Source organism: Myotis nattereri (assembly GCF_964212035.1).
Source record: "Myotis nattereri genome assembly, chromosome: 9".
NCBI classification, from domain to species: domain Eukaryota; kingdom Metazoa; phylum Chordata; class Mammalia; order Chiroptera; family Vespertilionidae; genus Myotis; species Myotis nattereri.
Genome location: NC_138084.1, coordinates 8,556,121 through 8,580,637, shown reverse-complemented (window position 1 = coordinate 8,580,637; position 24,517 = coordinate 8,556,121). Strand labels below are relative to the sequence as shown.

Below are 24,517 nucleotides of genomic sequence, written 5' to 3'. Positions count from 1 at the left end.
TGCTTAATTTTTCTCCATGGCACTTACTAGCATCTAACATATTATGTGTTTTGTTTATTTGATCTGCCCACTCAGGAATGTGAGCTCCACGTGGTTGGATTTTGTCTGTGTCATTCATGGCTGCATCTCCAGTGCCTAGGAAGTTCCAGGCACATAACAGGCGCCTAAAAAATGAATTTGTTGAAAAATGAATGATCGTGAGTTCCTTGCTTTCTGTAAATGACATTTTTGGGATAAATGCCTGATGGTCCTGTAAGATAAACCCGTTCCTGCTCTGGTCTGGGTCTGTGTGGGGAGAGTTTTTTCTCCTCCATCAGCTAGATAACCACTATGAAGGCCTCTCACTCCAGATCCTGCACAGGGAGCAGATGAAAACCTTCATAGGAAACGCAGACGCTTCTTTAGAATTCCCTGCTGCCTCATCACCTAGAGGTGATGGGGGTCGAGTGTCACTGCACGCTCCACTGAGGGGCACTGCACACTGGCCCAGAACTGGCCATTTATTTTATTTATTCGTTAATTCTCACCGGAAGGTATTTTTCCATTGATTTTTAGAGAGAGCAGAAGTGATAAGGGAAAGGGGGAAAGAGTGAGAGAGAGAAACAGGATCTGAGAGAAACACATCGATTGGTTGCCACCTGCACGGGCCCAGACTGGGAACTGGGACAGAACCTGCAAACCAGGTACATGCCTATTAACCGGAATCAGGCCCATGACCCTTTGGTGGGCAGGCCAATGCTCCAACCACAATGGTGTGGTGACTGGGGAGTGGTGATTGTGGTGTGGGGAGGGGGCAGGTATACCAGGGCATAGAGGGGATAAATGGTGATGGAAAAAAATTAAATTAAAAAAAAGAAGACACTGGACCAGAATGTTAACACCCCCCTCAGAGGGGCAAGGTGTTCATTCAACACTGTGACTATTCAAGGTGCTGACCTCAGATTCGCATTGCAGGCTGGTTTCAAAACCATTAGGAGAAAATTGGATTTAAAACATCTCTGTTCCTCTCTTCACTGGCCTCAGCTTCTTCCTCATCCAATCCTGGGCATGGAGGCATTTCCCACGGTCTGTCCTCTAGCTATCTCTCTCCCCGTGGACTCGGATTGTCTCTGGTATTTTAACTCTATCCTGTATCCGGGACATTCTCAAAATCTAGTGTTAATTTTAACCTCTCTCCTGAGATCCAGGCTTGAATTCCAACTTTCTTAACTTCAGCCGTCAATATCCCATCAATACCCCCTCAATATTTTATCAGCACCTCCTCGATATCCCCAAAGCACCCCTTAATATCTCATTACTTTAAACTAAACGTGGCCCAGACAGAATAAATTACTTCTCCCTTTTAAAAATGCCTTTCCTCTCCAATTCCCTTCCTACTTTCATTACCAGCACCCTATTCCGTGAATTACTATATGGGTTCTTAACCTTCAAATCACCTTTCCATCTTCATTCCCTCTCCTTTAGTCCTTCTACCTTGTGGATAAATGAGACATTCACCCACCACTGAGTAAGTGCTTAGTAGGTGCCCCAGGATTGTACTAAGCCCTTTCCATGCAATAATTCTCTCCTTTAGTCCTCTGAGTAGCCCTACTAGGTCTGATTTTTATATTACCACTTTACAGATGAGGAACATGAAGGTCAGGGAAGGTCATTCATTGGTCTCTGAGCTCCATAGCTACAAAGTGGAAGAGCAGGGGGTGGGGTGAACCCAGGTCCGCCTTAGTGCAAAGGCTCTGCTCTCAACTGCTCTGCGTTGGTGTCTTCCAACTGTGTGCCTCCCTCGGGGCCTGGCACAGGCATTTAGCAAAGGTTGGTCTTTTGCCTTCACAAGAACAGAGCCAGGCAGCTGTTGGGGCTGGATGTCCAAAGATAAATGAGATGTGGTAGCTGCTTGTAAAGGGCTCAAGAGGGAGAGCGCGGCAACAACTCGTTTGCTCAATGTGATGAGGGCAATGGAAGCCCCTGGAACGAAGAAGGATTGGGGGAAGTGGGCTCTGCTTCCGGGGCTGAGGAAGGCTTCAGGGGAACAGGGAAAGTGAGGGGTGAATGCTCCTGTGTGGCTGAAGCATTAGGCAGGAAGGAGAGAAAAGCAGGCGGTACAGCTGGAGAAGCAGCCCGGAGACCAGGTTGGGAAGTGAGCTGCACATTGGCGGAGTGCCTGCTGAGAAGGGCTTGGGAGGCCCCTGTGACAGGGTCTGGATTTTATTCTGTGAACAGCAAAGACCCATCCGATATACACCTTTTAATGGAGTAGATGTAAGATCAGAATCAGTGTTTCCCAAAGTATAGTGATTCTAATTGCGGTATGGACGGTGCATGAATGACAAAGTGACTGAGGCTGAGTTATCTGGGAAGCACCTGCAAAGTCCGAGAGGGCATAACGATGGAACGGAGAAAAGGAGAGAGGACTGTGAATCATGGTAGAAGGGAACTGAGTGGACCAGTGGACTCGGAGGAGACAAAGAAGCAAGGCTGAGGGACAGCAGCTTCGGAGCCAGGCTAACAGGGTCTGGAGCCTGGCTCTCGGAGTCGTAGCCACACCTCTGGGCAGTCCCCTAGATGGTCCCTGGACTCTCACTTCCAAAAGGCTCCATGCATCTTCTCCGATACGATCTCTCTCCCACCTGTGCTCTCATACCTTCCACTGTTCCCCTTCAACCGCCATCAGCCAAGTCCCCTCAGCCTCAACCACTCCCCCTGACAGTCCATGTGCCTCTTGCTCTACATAAAACCAGCTCTCGCTTTTCTGCCCCTTCCCCAGGCCTTCAACAGAAGTGAGGAGGCCACAGCACTGACAGGTCAGAGTAGAGGATGGACTGGGACAGGAGAAGCGACGCAGAAGAACAGACAGCGAGCCAGGCAAAAATCCCCAGCGAAGGAATCGTCTATGTACAGTCTCCTTCCCCTGCCACCAAGGCCGGACCCTCTGAAGCAGTACACGCCTCCAAGCCCATCAACTCCTCCTCGGGTTTCTGCACTCCGGGTTATTTGAACTCCTTGCTTTTCAAGCACACCTGGTGCTTTTCACTTCCATTCTTTCTCTCATGCTGCTCCCTCTTTCTGGAAAACACACCCTTCCCCTCTCTCTGCTGAAATCTTAGCGTGTGATACAGCTAGGAACATGTTTGCAGTCAGACAGGTTCATATCTTGGCGACCTTGGTACTAGTTCTGCAGTACTGACCAAGTTAGTTAATTTTCTGAGCCTCGGTTTCCTCATCTGTAATTTGCAGCTGAATAAAGCTGCCCCACTGAGAGGAAAAAGTGAGAAAGTCTATATGAAGCAATGAAAATAGCAGCTGCACCTTAGACGGTTTGGCTCAGTGGATAGAGCGTAGGCCTGTGGACTAAAGGGCCCCGGGTTGGATTCAGGTCAAGGGCACATGCCTGGGTTGTGGGCTCAATCCCTAGTAGGGGGCCTGCAGGGAGCAGCTGAGCAATGATTTTCTCTCATCCTTGATGTTTCTATCTCTCTCTCCCTCTCCCTTCCTCTCTGAAATCAATAAAAATATAACTTAAAAGAAAATAGCAGCTGCCACAGGGGAAGGTATTCAAAGAGGCAGCTATTATTTTTAATTTCCCTTCTCTGTTCACTCTTTTCAGATGCCCCTTCAGAGCTAACCTCCCTGGGCTGACGCCTGCATCACACTGCCTGCCCCCTTGTAGCACTTCCCTGCAGTCCACGCCTCTGTATCCTGCATTAGCTCCCTCTCTGCTCCTTAAAGGCAGGGCCCAGCTCTTGGCCATTTCTGTATGTCTTCCAGCACCAAGGCAGTTCACGTAGGACTCTACAGATACTAAGTGAACCAAATTATCTTCAATTCCCCAGCGGACAACTATGATCTCAGCTACGGTGATTTCTCTAGCTATTCACTGAGGAGGAAGAGTGGGTAGAATCTGGGTGTAGCAATATCATTACTATCGTTCTAATATTGAAAACATATCCCTTACCCAAAACCTATTGCTTCAAACACAGCTGATGGATTTAAAAAGCTTCTAGTACAGAAATGTTTCTCTCTGGGTCCGTTAACAGGAGCTTAGGGAATCACTTTCATTTGCAGGAAACATTTAATGGCGTTAAAAATAATGAATGGAAAGACTATCCCCTTACGGTCAGCTTGCAGGAGGACAACGTGATGCAAGGTCAAGGCCATCCTTTGGGAGTCAATGGTGCTCAGGATCTTGGCAGCCGCGGTCCCCAGCAAAGGCTTCCCGTTGTACAGGGTGTAGTAAGTCAGCTCCGCTGGGTCCTTGGGTCCCGGCACCCGCTGCATCTTCACCATCTTTCAGGGAAAAAGAGGCCATGTTTATAGGGCACCTTGCACAGACCCTGCAATCCCTCGGGCGATCAGTAGGCTCTCTCCTGGCTGCTGAAGCCTTCCGTGGCCAAGTGGACCTACAGTGTACATTTCAGACATCAGCCTTAATGTACCTCCCTATCACCAAACCCGTAAGAAGCCCTGCTGTCGCTGGCGGGGGAGACAGGGAGGAGGAAATATGAACATCTGGGCGGCACAGTTTGAGGCTGCAGAAGAAAACGCTGAAATGGAGATGTCTTCCAGCCTCCAGAGAATGCTGGCCTCATTTAAAAATAGGCCTGCACATTAATTCAGGGCGTGTCAGGTTATTCTCAAGCAAGATTTCTAATTCCTGCAAAATTATACTATGTTAGTACGGTTTTGGTAATATTATTATGTTTAAAATCCTTCTTTCTTGAAATATTAATTTTTATTGCATGTAATATAATTATATTTAAAATAGTTTTTCTTGAAACATTAATGTTTACTGCCTTTAACATTATTACACTTAAAATCATTTTTCTTGAAAAAATAAAAGAATTGGGGGGAAAAAAGACAAAAAACAAAAAAAACAAATTCCTGCAATTGCCAGAGAGGGGTGGGGAATGAACTTATATGTCCGTAATTCAAAAGTCCGATGATAAAAGCAGTACCTGGAGACTCAAAGTTCTTTTTCTAAAATAACCTTTGTTGCTTTTTCCCATGATACAAGTTACACATATTCCCTACAGAAAATCTGAAAATACCGAAAAGCATCAAGAAATAAAACAAAATTAAAACAGTCTGTACTCCCTCCACCACAAGCTAATGACTATTTTCATTTTGGAGTATTTGCTTCTATTCTTTGTTTTCTCCCACACAAACCTCTGATTTATTATTTTACAAAATTATTTATAGCACTCTCTCTATAGTATAACATACTGCAATTTTTACTTGTATCTTTAAATGACCTTAAATATAACAAAAGCATAAATGTCAATTCCTACATTCTAACTCAGACCTCATACATTTATTTAGCGAATCCTTTATTGTTAAACACTTAAATTGTTAGTCATTTTTCAGCACTGTAATTAACGACTGGAAATCATTGCAAATACGTAAAGCATACATTTTAGTACTGACATAATGTTCTACTGTATGCATGCCTCATACACGTTAACTAAACTCCATTTTGAACACTTAGATTGCTACCAACTTTTCACTATTATAATTAACAACTAATAAGACATTATGGTACAGTATAGTGTCTTTCCAAAGTATAAGTTACAGATTATGAGTTTTACAGGATATTGAAAGATACTACAAAAAATGTTTACAACAGCATTGTTAAGAGCCAAAAAACTAAAAAGTCAAAATTCACTAATAGAATGGGTAGTCTACTATTCTACTGTTCTAGTATGGTACAGTCACATAATGAAATGTTATAGGGTAGTATAAATGAACTCTGGCTATTTGCATCCATTTGGCTGAATACAAAAGTCTGACGTTGAGCAAAAACAAAACAAAACAAACAAAACACACACACAAAACATAAAACAAATCACAGAACATAAAATTTGAAAACAGGCAAAACCAAATGACGTACTGTCTAGGGATACACGTGATTGGTAAAATATATACAGAAAATACAGGCACATTCAATTCTGATAAAAGAAAGGAAATGTGTATAGTAACAGAAGACACATAAAAAGCTCCTCTGGTAAAGCTAAGAATAATGTTCTCATCCCTTGAGTCGTGGTTCTTTTTATTAGTGGTCTTTAAACTCTACATGTTTTTATACCCCTTGGTATATATGCTATATATAACAATTAAAAATAGATATTACTACAACCCAATTAAAATGGGTTTAAAAAACTCTGACCGGACAGTTCACAAAGCAAGGTAGACAATGAGCATATAAAAAAAATGCTCAGTGGAAAAATTCAATGTAAGCCCTGAGGCACCACTATCACCCCTGAGAATGGCTAAAACGAGAAGTGTTGACGGGAATGCGGAGTGACTGGAACTCCACATCTGGCTGGTGGGCGTATAAAATGGTACACTTCGGGAAAGGATAGGGCAGCTTCTTACAGAAGGAACATCCACCAACCCACGAACCAGCAATTCAACTCCTATTATATACCTAAGAGAAATGAAAGCATAGGGCCAGAGAAAGACCTGTAGAAGAATGAACACGGTAGCTTTGTTTATAAAAGCTAAAAATTGGAAAAAGCCCTGGTATCCATCAACAAAAGAATGAGTAGACTGTAGTATATTCATACAATAACAAAAATAAACTTCCAAATAAGCAACAACATGGATGAATCTCATAAATACTACGCTGAGTCCTGGCCGGTGACTCAGTTGGTTGGAGTGCCATCCTGTACACCAAAAGGTTATGGGTTTAATTCCGGGTCAGGGCACATACCTACATTGTAGGTTTGGTCCCTGGTCAGGGCATGTATGGGAAGCAACTGATCGATGTTTCTCTTTCTCTCTCCCTCCCTCCCTCCCTCCCTTCTTCTCTCTCTAAAAGTCAATAAAAAAATTTCCTTGAATGAGGATTAAAAACATCAACAAAAACACTGCACTGAGTCAAAAAAGCTTTATACAAAAGAGAACATATTGTAGGATTCCATTTTTATAAAATTCTATAATAGTGTGGAAATGTAGATATTACTAAAAACAAGGGTCTTGCCCTAACTGGTTTGGCTCAGTGGATAGAGCGTCGGCCTGCAGACTCAAGGGTCCCAGGTTCGATTCCGGTCAAGGGCATGTACCTTGGTTGCGGGCACATACCTAGTAGGGAGTGTGCAGGAAGCACCTGATCGATGCTTCTCTCTCATCGATGTTTCTAATTCTCTATCCCTCTCCCTTCCTCTCTGTAAAAAAATCAATAAAAATATATTAAAAAAAACAAACAAGGGTCTTGTTGGCATTTAAATGTAGAAACCACATAATATGTGGAAAGGCGATTTCTGTGCTACTGGTCTTTCAGAGTGTCTGGTTTGCCAATATCCCTTGGGACTCATCAAGAAGGGGCTACGGGACGTAGCCTTACCCACACTCACGGGGCCAGAGCGCCTCTGCCAGGCACCTTACGGGACCGTTTTCTGGACACCGTCTGAAAAGCACTGCTCTCCCCCTTTGGTCTCCATGTTTACCTCTCTCTTCAAAATGAGTCTCTAGGAGAAAGTCCGTGACCATCTAAAAGGTTCTTGTCTAAATTGCTCACTCGCCCTCCGGAAAGGGCAGATCCACTGACACTTAGAAAGCACCCATTTCCTTGCACCCTCCGTAACACTGGGTAGTACCACTCACTGATCTCTGGTAGGTGAAAATGTAATCTTGTGGTAGTTATAACTTGCATTACTTTCATGACAAATGGAGTCAAACATGTGAAAATGTTTCTTGGTCCTGGCCGGTGTGGCTCAGTGGACAGAGTGCCAGCCTATGCATGGAAGGGTCGCAGGTTCAATTCCCAATCAAGGGCACATCCTGGGGTTGCAGGTTCGAATCCATCAGGGTGTCTGCAGGAGGCAACCAACCGATGTGTCTCTCTCACATCGATGTTTCTGTCCCCTCCTCCCCTCCTCCTTCTCTTCCCTTCCACTCTCTGGGGAAAAAAAAATATCTTCAGGTTGAGGATTAACAAGAAATAAAAAATAAAAAAAATGTTTATTAGTGAATTTCCTCTTTGGATTCACTTTTTCAAATATACCTACTAGAGAAATATCTTTAAATTCTAGACCTCGGGAAAATGGCGGCGGTATAAACGGACGTGTCCTGTGCCTTGTCCTGGAGCAGATAAGGGTGAGCAGCTGAAACGGGTAACATGCAGCCCGAATAGGCAGAGGATTTTCAGCTGAGAAACTGTCTGCAGCTAGGAAAGACCGAGAACCCCCAGGAAAAAAAGGACGGTTGGAGACTGCGGCTGAAGCCTCTCGTGGTGCGCCAGCTAAGCAGCGGAGACTGCGCCATCTTGGGTGGTTGTTGCTGGCATCCAGAGACCAGCTACTAACCTGGAAACAAGGGATCGCAAGCAGCGTGACTGCGTGAACTCAGACGAGCACTGCTTCTTCTCACGGAAAGGTTAGACATCCCCTAAAGGTGCGGTTTGCAATTCGGGTTGGAGAGAGAACCGAGCTCGCGCGCGGGGCAAAATCTGCGCCCAACAGAGTCCGCAGCCGTTGGGACCAGCGTGACCCGCGAGTGGGGAAGGGGCCCCACAGGGCTGCTGGCAGAAAGGAACGCTAAAAATAAGCCCATAGCTGGACTGGATATAAAAAAGCAGCCTTGGACTTTGCCAATCTGCTGGCTGCTTGGTGCCAGGGGCGAGTGGGCGCGCGGAGACTGCGCGCAGACCTGGAAGGTGGAGGCTTGCGAATTCGCACAACGTATCAGGCTCTTGTTACAGTTCCCCTTAGATCCATGCATTTGATTATTAAACCCAGTGCATGGGATTCCCCAGTTGGGGTCATTCGCAGAGCCTGTAGGGGAAAGTTCTTTTTGCGGATCCTGGGAAACAGCGGGCAGTAACAAAGAACCAGCTCTGGGCAGTGGTCTTTCCCAAATCAGTTCCAAATACCACAGAGAAAAAAAAACAAAAAAACCCTACTGATAGAGAGGACTTATAGCCTCGGAGGTCAATCCAGACACACTGCCACCCAGAGGCAGAGCCACGAACTGTCTCTTCTGTGATCACAAATAAAGGCAGTCTGGTAAACAAATACAACCTGCCTTAAAATCAGGTCTGTGGTTTACTGCACGGAGGGACAGTGTATCGCAGGGAAGTTCAACACTCCCCTGAATGCCTGGCAGGACTAAGGCGTGCCAAAAAGAAGAGTGGAAGATCTGAAGCACCTTCACTTCCGAATATTTTTATATATATATATTTTTTAATTCTTTTTTCACCATTTCATTAAGAACCTATTTTATTATTTTTTTATTTTTTATTTTTTTCATCACTTGATTTTACCTTTTTAATTACTACATTTTTTAACCAGTATTATTGCTATCCTTTTACCATTTTTTCAAGTGTCATTTTTTTTTATTTTTCTTTATTTTATTTTGGGATTAGTGTTCTACACTCTATTTTCATCATTCCTTTAGCATCATTTCTCTCTATCTCACATTTACCCTTAAGCCAAAACTCTCCTCCTCACTTTTCCCCTTTTGTTGTCCTGTTTCTCTTACCCTATTCCTGCTTTGGATTTTCCCTATTCCTTCTTTCTACCCACTGTCTAAATTTCACCCTACTCATATATCTAATTTCCAATCCCTCGCTCTAAATTCATATACACCTCTCTCTTATCTTTCTTCACTATCTAATTTTTTTTCTCTGTCGTTTTGCTAGTGTTTGCTTGATTTTGAGTATATTGGGGTTTTTTATGCTTGTGTGGGAAATTGTTTTGTTTTTCATTTTCATTTTTCTGTTTTGCATACTTTTTCTTTATCTGGTTATTTTTGTGCTTCTGTTTTCCCTTGCCTCGCTTGATATTGGTGGTTGTTTGTAGTTTGCATTAGTCTCCAGGGATCTGCTGCTGGAGTTCATTGAGATTGGTTGCGGTTCTCTTGGAGTTTTCTCCCCATACAAATAGCCTCTTCCCCACCTCTATTTCATTCTCTTTTTTTTTTTTTGTCTCTGTTTTTTTTTCTTCTCTCCCTTTTCCCAATCTCATTTCGGCACTCCTTTTTGTTTTTTATTTTTCTCTTTAATCTTTTTCTCTTTTTTCTTATTTATCCCCTAATTCTCTTCGCTCAGGGGGTCACCTTTATTTGGGGTTATTAATATCGTGAATGCATTTAGTTCGGTGCCTTGTACGTTGTGCCTTGTTGTGTTGTATTTTGTGCCTTTGAATCAGCACAGCAGAGAGAGAACTACATAACCAAACACCTTTAGAAGAGAAATCATGGTGAAACAAAGAAACAACCCAAATATGAAAGAAAAACAGGCATCATCAGAAAAGGAAGTAAACAAAATGGAGGCAATGGAGGCAAGCAACCTGTTAGAGAAAGAATTCAGAGAAATGGCCATAAGGTGGATGAAAAGAATGGAAGACCAATTCAACAATATGTGTAGGAACCAAGAGGAAATGAAGAAGAACCAAGAGGAAATGAAGAGAAACCAAGAAGAAATGAAAAATGACATCACTGCCATAAAGAACTCAATAGAAAGCATCAACAGTAGACTAGAAGAAGCAGAGGACCGCATCAGTGAGCTAGAAGACAAGGTAGAAAAAAATACCCAAACAGAACAGCTTCTAGAAAAAAAAATTAAAAAGCAGGAGGAGAGCCTAAGAGAACTCTGGGACAATGCTAAACGAAACAACATCCGAATAATAGGGGTGCCAGAAGGAGAGGAAACTGAGCAAGGAATAGAAAACCTGTTTGAAAAAATAGTAACAGAAAATTTCCCTGATATAGGGAGGAAAAAACTCACACAAATCCAAGAAGCTCACAGAGTCCCAAACAAAATGAACCCGAAAAGACCGACACCAAGGCACATAATAATTAAATTGGCAAACACCAACGACAAAGCAAGACTCTTAAAAGCACCCAGAGAGAGACAGAAAGTTACCTACAAAGGATCCCCCATCAGACTAGCGACCGATTTCTCAACAGAAACACATCAGGCAAGAAGGGAATGGAATGAAATATACAAAGTCATGCAAAGGAAGGATCTGAATCCAAGAATACTATACCCAGCGAGGCTATCAATCAAAATTGAGGGTCAAATCAGGAGCTTCACAGACAAAAATGGTCTACGGGAGTTTATTACAACCAAACCAGCAATGCAAGAAATGCTAAAGGGTCTGCTGTAAATAGAAAAAACAGGAAACAAAGAAGGAATGCAGCGGTAAAGAACAAAAATGGCGACTAACAAGTTTCTATCATAATAACTTTAAATGTAAATGGATTAAATTCCCCAGTCAAAAGCATAGGGTAAATGAGTGGATAAGAAAACATGACCCATATATCTGCTGTCTACAGGAAACCCACCTCAGAAAAAAAGACGCACACAGACTGATGGTGAAGGGATGGAAAAAGGTTTTTCAGGCCAATGGAAATGAAAAAAAAGCCAGGGTAGCAATACTTATATCTGACAAATTAGATCTCAAAGTGAAGGACATAAAAAGAGATCAAGAAGGCCACTTCATAGTACTAAAGGGAGCAGTCCAACAAGAAGAAATAACTCTGGTAAATATATATGCACCCAATATAGGAGCACCCAAATACGTAAGAAATCTTCTGGAGGAGATCAAGGGAGAGATTGACAGCAATACAATCATAGTAGGGGACCTTAACACCCCATTATCTCCACTGGACAAATCCTCTAAACAGAAACTCAGCAAAGAAACATCAATCCTAAATGACTCACTAGATCAGATGGAATTAATTGACATCTTCAGAACATTTCACCCCAAAGCCACAGAATATACATTCTCCTCAGGTGCACATTTGTCATCTTCAAAGATAGACCATTTATGGGGTCACAGACAAAGTCTCTTCAAATTCAAGAAAATTGAAATCATATCAAGCATCTTCTCAGACCACAAAGGCATAAAACTGGAAATCAACTACAACAAAAACAATCCAAAAAAATCAAACACATGGAGACTAAATAGCATGCTATTAAACAATGACTGCTGAAACCGGTTTGGCTCAGTGGATAGAGCGTCGGCCTGCGGACTCAAGGGTCCCAGGTTCGATTCCGGTCAAGGGCATGTACCTGGGTTGTGGGCATATCCCCAGTAGGAGATGTGCAGGAGGCAGCTGGTTGATGTTTCTCTCTCATCGATGTTTCTAACTCTCTATCTCTCTCCCTTCCTCTCTGTAAAAAATCAATAAAATATATTTTAATAAATAAATAAATAAATAAACAATGACTGGGTTACCAGTGAGATCAAAGAAGAAATAAAAAACATCATGGCAACAAATGACAATGAAAACACAACAATCCAAAACCTATGGGACACAGCAAAAGCAGTCTTGAGAGGGAAGTTCATAGCTCTACAAGCCTACTGCAAGAAACAAGAAACAATGAGAATAAATGATCTAACTCTACAACTCGAAGAGTTAGAAAGAGAGCAACAAAAAAAGCCCACTGTAAGCAGAAGGAAGGAAATAACAAAGATCAGAGCGGAGATAAACGACATAGAGACCAAAAAAACAATACAAAAGATCAACAAAACCAAGAGCTGGTTCTTTGAAAGGATAAACAAGATTGATACACCTCTAGCCAGGCTCACCAAGAAACAAAGAGAGAGGACTCAAATAAACAAAATCAGAAATGAAAGAGGAGAAATAACAACAGACCCCATAGAAATACAAAGGATTGTTAGAAAATACTATGAACAACTCTACTCCAACACACTAGACAACCTGGAGTAAATGGACATATTCCTAGAAAAATACAACCTTCCAAAACTTAACCAGGAAGAATCTAAAAATCTCAATAGGCCAAGAACTATGGAGGAAATCGAAGCAGTAATCAAAAAGCTTCCAGCAAACAAAAGCCCGGGGCCAGATGGCTTCACAGGGGAGTTTTACCAAACATTCAAGGAAGAACTAAAACCTATCCTCCTCAGACTATGTCAAAAGATCCAAGAGGAAGGAACACTTCCCAGCTCATTCTATGAAGCCAACATCACCCTAATCCTAAAACCAGATAAAGACAATACAATGAAAGAGAATTATAGGCCAATATCCCTCATGAACATAGATGCCAAAATCCCCAACAAAATCCTAGCAAATCAGATCCAGCAGTACATCAAAAAGATCATACACCATGACCAGGTAGGATTTATCCCAGGGATGCAAGGATGGTACAATATCCGCAAATCAATAAACGTGATACATCACATAAACAAATTGAGAGAAAAAAAACACATAGTCATATCAATTGATGCGGAAAAAGCATTTGACAAAATCCAACACCCTTTCTTGATAAAAACTCTCAGCAAGATAGGAATTGAGGGATCATACCTCAACATAATAAAAGCCATATATGACAAACCCACAGCCAACATCATAATCAATGGGCAAAAACTAAAACCATTCCCCCTAAAACCAGGAACAAGACAGGGATGCCCTCTCTCACCACTCCTGTTCAACATAGTACTGGAAGTACTAGCCGTTGCGATCAGACACGAAGAAGAAATAAAAGGCATCCAGATTGGAAAAGAAGAAGTAAAACTGTCCTTATTTGCAAATGACATGATACTGTACATACAGAACCCTAAAGACTCCATCAAAAAATTATTAGACTTAATAAATGAATTCGGCAATGTAGCAGGATACAAAATTAATGCTAAGAAATCCATGGCATTTCTTTACACCAATAGTGAACTTACAGAAAGTGAAACTACAGAAGCAATCCCATTTACCATTGCACCAAAAAAATTAAAATACCTAGGAATAAACTTAACTAAGGAGGTAAAAGACTTATATGCTGAAAACTACAGGACACTGAAAAAAGAGATAGAGGAAGACATAAACAGATGGAAGAATATACCGTGTTCATGGATTGGTAGAATCAACATCATGAAAATGTCCATACTACCCAAAGCAATTTATAGATTCAATGCAATCCCCATTAAATTACCAATGGCATATTTCACAAATCTAGAACGAACGTTCCAAAAATTCATCTGGAATAAAAAAAGACCCCGAATAGCTGCAGCAATCCTGAGAAAGAACAAAGTAGGTGGGATCTCAATACCAGATATCAAACTGTATTACAAAGCTACTGTTCTTAAAACAGCTTGGTACTGGCACAAGAACTGACATATAGATCAATGGAATAGAATAGAGACCCCAGAAATCGACCCAAACCACTATGCCCAATTAATATTCGACAAAGGAGGCAAGAGCATACAATGGAGTCAAGACAGTCTTTTCAATAAATGGTGTTGGGAAAATTGGACAGATACATGCAAAAGGATGAAACTAGATCATCAACTCACACCATACACAAAAATAAACTCAAAATGGATAAAAGACTTAAACGTAAGACGGGAAACCATAAAAATACTAGAGGAATCCACAGGCAGCGAAATCGCAAACATATGCCGAAGAAATTTCTTCTCTGATAATGCTCCTAGGGCAATGGAAACTAAAGAGAAAATAAACAAATGGGACTACATCAAAATAAAAAGCTTTTGCACAGCAAAGGAAACCATCAACAAAACAACAAGAAGACCCACTACATGGGAGAACATATTTGCCAATGATACCACTGATAAGGGTTTAATTTCCAACATTTACAGGGATCTCATGAAACTTAACAAAAGGAAGATAAACAATCCAATAAAAAAAATGGGCAACGGACCTAGATAGACACTTTTCGAAAAAGGACATACAGAAGGCCGAAAGACATATGAAAACCTGCTCAAAGTCACTAATTATACGAGAGATGCAAATCAAAACGACAATGCGGTATCATCTCACACCTGTCAGAATGGCTATCATCAACAAATCAACAAACAACAAGTGTTGGAGAGGATGTGGAGAAAAAGGAACCCTCGTGCACTGCTGGTGGGAATGCAGACTGGTGCAGCCACTGTGGAGAACAGCATGGAGCTACCTCAGAAGACTAAAAATGGAACTCCCATTTGACCCAGTGATCCCACTACTAGGAATATATCCCAAGAAACCAGAAACGCCAATCAGAAAGGATATATGCACCCCTATGTTCATAGCAGCACAATTCACCATAGCTAAGATTTGGAAACAGCCTAAGTGCCCATCAGCAGATGAGTGGATTAGAAAACTGTGGTACATATACACAATGGAATACTATGCTGTGGTAAAAAAAAAAAGGGAACTCTTGCCTTTTGCAACAGCATGGATGGAACTGGAGAGCATTATGCTAAGTGAAATAAGCCAGTCAGAGAAAGATAAAATACCACATGATCTCACTCATTTGTGGATTATAGAGAACAACATAGACTGATGAAAAGGGACAGACCCAAAGACTGAGAAACAGCGATCAGGCTATCAATCCCCAGAAGGAAAGTAGGGGAGGGCGGGGGTAAGGGGAAGAGATCAACCGAAGGACTTGTATACATGCATATAAGCCAAACCAATGGACATAGACAACAGGGGGATGGGAGCATGAGTGTGTGTGTGGGGGGGGAGGTTGGGGGTTAATGGGGGGGATGAGGACACATTTGTAATACCTTAACTAATAATAAATAAATAAATAAATAAATAAATAAATAAATAAATAAATTCTAGACCTCTACAGCTCCATATTCATGAAAGTGGCTCATCTTTTAAAATAAGCAGCTCCCAAAAGGAACGTCTCTGCATGTAGAGGGAATGTTACTTGCGAAACTCGGGCACGTTGTTCCTGTCCCTCAGGGGAGAGGTGGGGAGAGTGTCCGTACAACCAGTTAGAAGGTGAATGAGCTTTCAAATATCTAATAACTTCACTCCATTTCAATTTATTAGCAAATCCTTCTTAGCAAGATTTCTCCAAGGGTAATGTTAGAAGGTGATCTACAGCCCCTGCAAATCAGGGATTTGCAGAAATCAATCCCTACTTGCTTCGCTCAGACCTTTCTGGCGACTAGAGGGGCCGGGCACACTGGGTACTCAGAAGAGAGAGACGCACATCTCACTGGGGGCCCCTTTCAACACAGAGAATGTTGTTAGATTGTTAGCTTTACTAATCACACCAAGATTGTAGGTGTGATTAGTACATCATTTGCCTCCCACTTCAGCTGAGGCAAATCCCATGTCACTGTCCTCTGAGCGACTTCCTTTCTGCTGTTTGGAGAAGTGTGAATTACAGGGCTTACACAGAACCCACTGAGGGGAAATCACCAGCCAGGCACTGCGAAATTAACCAGCGAAATTAACTGTCTCCCTTTACCTCAGGACCAGGCTGTCACAGGCCACAGAGACCTTTAGAAACAAAGCCCCATCCAACAGGACAAGGGACGGAAGTCACCCACTGTGAACGAGAGGCCTGGAGTCGCCCTCGGGGCACAGCTGACTCCACAGGAGAGGGGCTCTTTGTACTCACAAGACCGCCTGGGGCATGGTCTGCAGACAGATTGTGGTCATGCCTGTAACTTCCTTTCAAACGCTTCCTTCCTCGCTGCTTCTTCATAGACAGTGCGATGCCATGCATGTATGTTTGGGTTTCCTTACACCCACCGAGTGGTGAATTGACAATCAGGAGTTCGCACCCCAGGACAGTGGGCTAGATTCCAACTGGGAATTCCACTCGGGAGGCAGCTACCAGGAGTGCCCTTCTGTAATGTGTTATCTTGCTTAATGGGGCTTTGTTACTTAGCATAACAAACGTTAGAAATGGGTTCTCCTTTGGGGAAGTTAGGGCTATGCAAGACATGTGGATTGGCTAGAATACGCTAGAGACAGTCTCACTCTTGCTTGAACCAGGTAAAGAATCTAGAGGCTTAGAATCCCCACTTTGGGGATGGCTACTGTCTGCCCTTAGGGTCCCGAGGAGCAGACTTGAAGAGTTGAGTGTTTATAGTTTATTTGAGAGATGAAAGGAACTGGTGGGAAGGTGGGCAGGTGATAGGGGTGGGGGGAGGGAGCTTAAAAGGGTGTGTTAGTAAGCCAGTCACCACACTGGGTAATGAAAGCTTAATTCTGTGGGAAAGCTCTGGAAGTGAAATCTGAAATCTGTTAGCTAAGAGACCAGGGAGCTGGGGTATTTATACCCCCACCCCACTGGTTAATTAATCCCCAGGCACTTCCGGCCGCCATGGTGTGGGCTAGGTGGGTTCCTGCATCTCAAAAGCAATCCTTCCATAAAGGTTCAGAGGTGGTTGCTGGCACTGAGAGAAACGGAAAGGGGATCTGGGCAGAGCACCAACAGCGTCTGCTACGGCTCTTTAGCCTAAATCCCCGTGTGGCCACGTGTCCGTTATAAGCCTGCAAGGCTCTACTTGTCCAAACTGACTAAATTAGGAAAACAGAACCCAGTACCTGCAATGCCGATGGGTGGCTGCCATTCACAGCGGTGGTGGTGAGAGGGCCTGGGAGTTCATCCAGCCCACGGAACAGGTTGCTGAGTAGCCTGTGCCTGCTTCCTTACAACTGTCTGTTGAATAAACCTCTGCATGCGTGCAGCATTTGTTCCGAAACCTCCTTTCTAGTAGTGAGAGTAGCTAATTCTCACCCGTCATTTTGATGTTATGACCCCTGACCCCGCACCCTGAGAACAGCGCTGATTAAATGGCTCGGTCCGTCTGCAGTGTCCCTGCTCCTCTGCACGCAGCATGATGACTTAGTCTCAGGCAGCACATCCCTCCTCCCCCAGGTACGAGAAAACCCCAGAGGCTTCGTGCACACCCACCTGCACAGTGTAGCTTCCCAGGGTGGTGGCCCGTTTAAACCGCCGGCCTTGCTGCTGGGACATCATGAACAGCTGGGCCAAGCGCTGCTCCATGACCCGGGCGAAGCTCTGGTTGTGCAGACCCACCAGCGAATTGTCCACGCCCTGCAGCACTGCGGGTGCAGAAGGCATAGGGCTGTTCAGCGGACAGGCTCCCTGCTGACTCAGAACCACAACCCCCGCCACCCCTGCCCCAGCCACAGGGCGCCATGGGCCCTACCTCATGTGAGGGCTGGTCACCTTAACCTCACTTGGCCCTCACAACAGCCCCAGGAGGTAGGAATCACTATCCACATGTAATCACTTCCAGATGCTGGAAGGTTAAGTGACTTGTCAAGGTCACAGCTAGTAACTAGAAAAGTGAGGGTTCAAACCCAAGCAAAGCCTGGACTCTCTCCTCCATGGGCTGAGACATGTCTAACGCTGCTGTGGTAAGTCCAAATATTATTGAAGATTACGTGTTGTTAGAGTCCATACGGGAACACAGCCTAGATACAGGTCTGGCTAACTGGATTTTCCACTGGTTCCCACTCAGAAACTCGGGCTCCGGGCTACCCTTATTTTATTTTTCCTCCTCAATAGCTTTGTGAGGAATCTAAGCTCCATCCTGCACATCGGCCCCTTACAACCTGGCAAACCACCCTTTTCTATGTCCTCATCTCTACCTCCTCTGTGGTCACTTTGAGAGCCACCCCAAAGCTGCCCCAGGCCCTCTGGGTACTCTTCCATCTGAGAGCAGGACAGTGGGACAGAAAGAGCGAGCTCTTGCCAGTGTGAAACTTTCAGCAAGCAACTGGCCCTGCCTGCGTCCAAGTCCTCCTCTGTAGAAAGGGCGTAAGTCCACATCACAAAGATATTCCTAAAGAGATCTATGGGCGAAATGAGACCAGGTGTATAGGGAGCTTAGCACAGTGCCCAGCGCAAGGAAGGCACACGAAGCTCCTCTTGCCATTGTCCTCCACGGCGGAGCTTCATCTACTCCAGGGCATCTGCAATCAACAGGCAAGGCGTCGGTGATGGAATTCCAGGCAGTGGCTGGTGCATGGGGAAGGATTTTAATGAACACCAGGGCTAGGACTGCCGTGGCCACTTACTATGGGAGTGACTGGTGGTCTTTTGCTGTCAACCCCCCAAATCTAGTCTTTCCTCCAAGTCCCTTGGGAAGCACACTTCATCCCAAACACACAACACAGCCTTCAAACACAGCCATCCTGGAAATTAAAAAAATGCTAAAAACAATCCTTATCTTAAAGAAACCAAAACTTACGTGGGCTGGGGAGTTCGATCTACCACGATCCAGTTAAGGACCATTAATGGCAGCCATCTACTAGGATATGGACACAGCTTGGGTATAAAGAACGTGCCGTTATGATCGCATTCTGCTCAGGGCCAGAACAAGCAACGGACACTGAGATACAGAGAATTATTTCTAACTGATTGAGAGGGAAGTAAAGCCCACAGCTGAGTCTCAGAAATTACTTCTTTGAGGCCATAAATACCAAATAATCCCCATGGAGGGCATAAAGCAGCTCTCTTTCTAGGGCCCTTGTGAGGGACTCCCAGCTCAGCTGTCAGCGGAATTCCTGCCAACAAAGAGAAAAGGCTCAGGTGCTGTTCCCACTGGGGCAGGCCCCACAGAGGCCCCTGGGAATGCCCCCAACACAGCCTACCCCCGGGCCCCAGACAGAAGAGCCCCTGCTCTTGCCGATTCAGAGCTGCCCCTCTAGTAAAATTTCATAATCAACCGCTGAAGGATTACTTCTGAGTTGGCCTCTCCTGACCAATGGGCAGAGTAGGAGAGAGGACACAGGACACGGAGGACTTCATCATGGGTTGATTACTTTGTGAGAATCCCAGAGACGTCAAAGAAAGGGATAGCCAGGTGATGAAAAGGCTCCAGAAGTAGATAGCAGTGACGGTGGTACAACACTGTGAAAGTATTTAATGCCACTGAATTGTACATTTAAAAATGGCCAAAACGGACATGTTCATGTTGTGTGTATTTTACCACAATTGTAAAAGTTGTGTGTGTGGGGAGAGGGAGGGGGGGCGGCGGGGGTTCCAGGGAAGTGTAGGAGGTTGTGGGAACCTCCCACAGGGTTACATGGAATCAGCACCTGGACAGCTCCCAGTGCCTCCTTGTTCTGTGTGTAAAGAGACTACGTCCTTAGGAGGCAGCTGGGCCTAAAGTTCCAATGATCAGGCCTGGTTCAGCTTCCTGTATTCGATCGGAACTGTTTTATTGGTGGTTGAATCCGACACATTCAGAGCCAAAAGGACCTAAATGTTCATCTCATATCTTCTGATTCTAAGGGTGAGAGTGTGACACCCACAGGGTCTGAGTGACTGACTCAAGGACACACTCAGTTCATATGTAGCAGAGCTGAGGCCAGAAGAAACCCTGAAATTGCCCCAAGGCTGGTTTCCCGCCTCCCCCTCCCCCACAAGCACTAACTGATCCAACTGCCTCAAGCACTGTGATGGAGGCCACTTTTTCTTCTGATCTCCAACAGCCACAACAGCAATAAGAAATGAGGGTTACCTAGGTAGGGGGACAGGCGTTAGGTCCTAGGAGGATCCTGGGAACAAGACCATGTGTGTAGTTTCTTATTAAGGTTATGTCACTACAGTAGAGGCACAGGCACATGAGGGCAGGCTGAAACAGGAGGTCGTCTCGGACATGCAGTATTCAAGAGTGGACGTGCTACCATTCAATGTAAACCTTAAAGTTAACAGAAGGGGGGAAACCTCTGCAAATTAAAAAGCAGCATTTCTGGTGGAGAAAAGCAATGATTTTGTAAATGTTACATAACCTGCTGGTTTGGACAATGTGTTGCTGGGTTAGCATTGTCTCTCTCTTGGGCATAAACTCTGGTGAGGTTTATTTTTTAAATTTTTAAACACATTTCTTTAGTTTGACTTAGCAGGTAAAAAAAAAAAAATCTCTGCATATCCTTGGCTCCGCAGGAGAGAAAGAAAAGCAATTTTCTGCAATTTAGGAGAGGTCTTGAGCAGGCCCCCTCACAGGGCTGTGCTCCTATGTCCGTGGGTAGGCAGTGGCCCATCTCGCCTGCGCAGTGTGTGGAGGGAGGAGACGGGAGGGAGGAAGCGGGTTTTAGGTGGGCTTGCTCGCCCAGGCACATCTTCCATGACTTACAGGACCTCCCTCTCTCCCTCCTTGTTATGGGCGGGACTGTTTCCTTCCAAAATTCAGGTGCCGAAGGCCTAACCCCCAGACCCTCAGAATGCGACTGTATTTGGAGCCAGGTCTTTAAAAGAGGGAATTGAGGTAAAATGAGATCATATAAGTGGACCCTAATCCAGTATGACTGTGTCCTTATAAGAAGAGGAAATCAGGACACAGACACACACAGAGGGAGGACCACGTGAAGGCACAGAGGAAAGACACCCATCTGCAAGCCAAGGAGAGAGGTCTCAGGAGAAACCAACCCTGCTGGTACCTTGATCTCGGACTTCCAGCCTCTAGAATCGTTGAAGCCCCCACCCACCCCAGTCTGGGGGCCTTTCCACGGCAGCCCTAGCAGACCACTACCTCCCCTCCTAGCCCTTCCGTTTATGGCTGGCCTGCTCACTTTTCCTCCTATAAACACCTGCCTTCTCTCTTTGCTGCCAATCCTCACTTCGTGGCTTTTCAGAACTACTGTCAGGCTTTTGAAAAACAAGAACTGTTTTTGCTGTTTCATAAAGCTCAGCTGGGAAATGTCAAGGGGAAAAAAGAAAATGCCACCCAAACACCCTTCTACTTCCACCCACCCTCCCTGTCAGGACACGCCTGGGATCCGCAGGATTCGTGTGGGCGTGGGCCTCGTGCCCGGGGAGAGAGGACAGTGCACGTTGGCATTCCCCTGACGCCCACGGGCATTCTGTAGGGCAGTGCAGAAAGGCCTACAGTCTTGACACAGACAACCATTCACATGGACACGCCCTGGGCATCCACAGGTAAATGCTGTTCCTTCTGATCGGTCCACTTTCTGCAAAGAGGGGGCCACTAGCTGGGCCTTGCAGCTTGCTATTTTAAATGACTTATCTAATGTTCATCTTCAGGGTGATGTGTGTGTGTGTGTGTGTGTGTGTGTGTGTGTTCTCGTTTCGGCTTACTCTGAAGCCCCCACCCACCCCAGTCTTGGGGCCTTTCCACGGCAGCCCTAGCAGACCACTACCTCCCCTCCTGGCCCTTCTGTTTATAGCTGGCCTGCTCACTTTTCCTCCTATAAACACCTGCCTTCTCTCTTTGCTGCCAATCCTCGCTTCTTGGCTTTTCAGAACTACTGTCAGGGTTTTGAAAAACAAGAACCCACTCCTGGTTCTGTGACAGTAACTCCCTGACTCATAGGACAGGATCAAAAAAAGGATGCCAATCCTATCACCAAGTAACATGCAGTTTTAATTTTTTTAGTTTTTTTTAGTTTTTTATCTTTTTGACATGAAGCTTAAAACAAAACAACAACAACAACCAACCAACCTGATAGGGTGAAAGGGGAAATAAAATAAGAGATTACCTGTAATTACCCAATAGTCTCTGGTTGTCTCCGATATGTCAAGGTTGGGATATTCCAGCGCTAAAACAAGTAAGAAACACACCAAATTACTGTCACGCGTTTATATGTAAACACTGTGACGGGACATGGACATAGGTGAGTCCTGCTTTATCATCTGTAGGAGTTCTATGACATACAGGCCCGAACGGCCTTGCTGTTCAGAAATCGAAAATGCTCAGTAAAGAGCTCACTTTCAGATGAAGAGCTTCCTAGGGTCTGTGGATTTCTGCTTTTTCAGTTTTTCCATCAAAACCTCCTTAGTGGAACCTGTCTTAACTGGAGCCTTCTCTTGTAAAATATCCAACCGGCACTACCATTTTTAGGAACGATTCTCTCTCGCATGTATTTTTCCAATGTCAAGGGCTAAGTTGAGCAGCCAAGTGCTGGTTAACTAACATCTTTTGACAGGTGCAGTGACCATCAGCGTTAATACATGTAAAGGGCTGAACACAGTAAGTGCTCAGCAAACCTTAGCTGTTGTGATTATCAAAATATCAAGATGAAAGAAAACAAATTCTTCACTTGCTGCCAGGTGACATGATGCCTTCCTTTATGACACCACCTTTTCCATTAAATCCAGTTATCTTTCCTCACTGCGCGGAAATTCACAAAAGCTTGCTATTACAGAAACGTTAAAAAAAAATTCAGAATGACTATCTTGTGCTAAAGTATAGCCACACACATCCTCTCCTTTGTTTACAGAATCAAAAGCAACCACGGAAGGACATAGAAAGGATTTTGCTAATATCTATAATAATACAAGCAAAATATGCTAATTAGACCGGACATCCTTCCTGATGACCTTCCAGATGAAGCCAGGGCTGCGAGGGAAGCCCGGTCCCAGGTGCCCAAGGGGAGCTGGTACTGGCACCCGGGGGAAGAAAGGCCTACTCTTGCATGAATTTCGTGCATCGGGCCTCCAGTGTGTTTTATAAAACGCTTGCTCAGTGACCTTGGGAAAGGATCAATCGTTAGATTTAAGAGCACAGATCTTTACTTCCTTTGGGTACAAGTAAGTGTCTGGAGACAGAATGCAGGCCGCATTGTCATCGAAGTCTTATGCCTGCTGCACGGTGGTGAGGATTATGTAACTGAGGCATTAACGGAAGACGAGTCCACAGGGCTATCTGCTCTTCATCAAGGGAAGTCACGATGTGGATGGCAAATTAGCTGCACTGATATCTATAGCCAGGGCCAGAGCTGACAGCCCCGGGACATTTGCTGATGGTAGAAGCGGGGGAAATGATAGCAATCCGTATCGCCGCAAGGGCAAGTGCCCCACCAGGCGGGCTTATAAACTCAGAGGCAGACTGCTTGAGTTCAAACTCCATGTCTGACCAGCCGTGTAAGTGTAGATGCTTTATTAAACTGAACAAACTTAGTTTTCTTATCTGCAAAATGGTGCTAATAATTTTGCACCTACCTCATAGGGTGGTTGTAAGGAGTAAAAGAGATAAGAGGTCTGTGAAGAACAAAGGCATCCAGCAAGTGCTTTTTTTTTCAATATGCAATAATAATAAATTTGTCATCAATTCTATCTTCGTGTTAGCACATATCCCAGTTGTTTTATGACAAAGGATTTAGTATGCAGCCTGGCACCATGGATGTTTGCACGGGGAAACCGGCAGAGTCCCAGCGTGACGGGGACATACTCACGTTCAGCAATGGTGAGCGGCGGGTAGGTGAGGTAGAACCCCACCAGCTCAGCTGAGAGCTGGCGGAGGAGGCTGCTGGCGACGGTGCCATTGAGGAAAGAGCTCCGGTTGGCCACCACGTACACCAAGGTGACGGTCTGGGAGGCATTGGACGTGCTCACAATCTGAATCGACACAGGAGGAAAGGGGAGGGAGACATGCCAAATAAGATGAGGGTCTGTTTCACGGAGGCCGCGGGAGAGGACGTTTCAGCAGAAGTTGAGGGTAGGATTGAAAGGGAGGTGGGGAAAGAGCGAGGAAGAGACAAGAATAACAGCAGTCGTCACTCACTGATTGCGGGCTGCGTGCCGGGCATCGTGCGAAGGGCAGCTTATCTCATTTAACCCTCACCACCACCCCGGGAGGTGTCTCTAATTAGGGTTCCCTTTTACAGAGGAGCAAACAGGCCTGGAAGGGTCAGGGGGCTTGCCCAAGGTCACACAGCTAAGAAGTGACGGAGCCAGGATTCAAACCTGGGCAGTCATTCAGGTTCTAAGCCCTGCTGTGTATTTTCCCCAGGGGCTAGACTGTCTCACTTCTACAGCACGGATATGTTCAATTTAAGGAGGACTCACGTGCTCAGATAGAAAAAGCTCAAGTAACATTTGGGG

The 24,517-nt window shown here is 44.7% G+C and overlaps 1 protein-coding gene across 2 annotated transcripts in view; it reads right to left on the bottom strand.

Annotated features, from left to right (window-relative positions):
- The window catches only part of KIAA1549L (KIAA1549 like), a gene marked incomplete at its 5' end in the record, with an annotated part of 221,749 nt that overhangs the window by 60,281 nt on the left and 136,951 nt on the right, over positions 1-24,517 (bottom strand). For both annotated transcript variants that reach the window (XM_081100430.1, XM_081100431.1), the window contains 4 exons: positions 4,110-4,281; positions 17,615-17,766; positions 22,174-22,233; positions 23,869-24,031. In XM_081100430.1, coding sequence (XP_080956556.1) covers positions 4,110-4,281; positions 17,615-17,766; positions 22,174-22,233; positions 23,869-24,031 — 547 coding nt within the window. The remainder of the gene's footprint in view (positions 1-4,109; positions 4,282-17,614; positions 17,767-22,173; positions 22,234-23,868; positions 24,032-24,517) is intronic.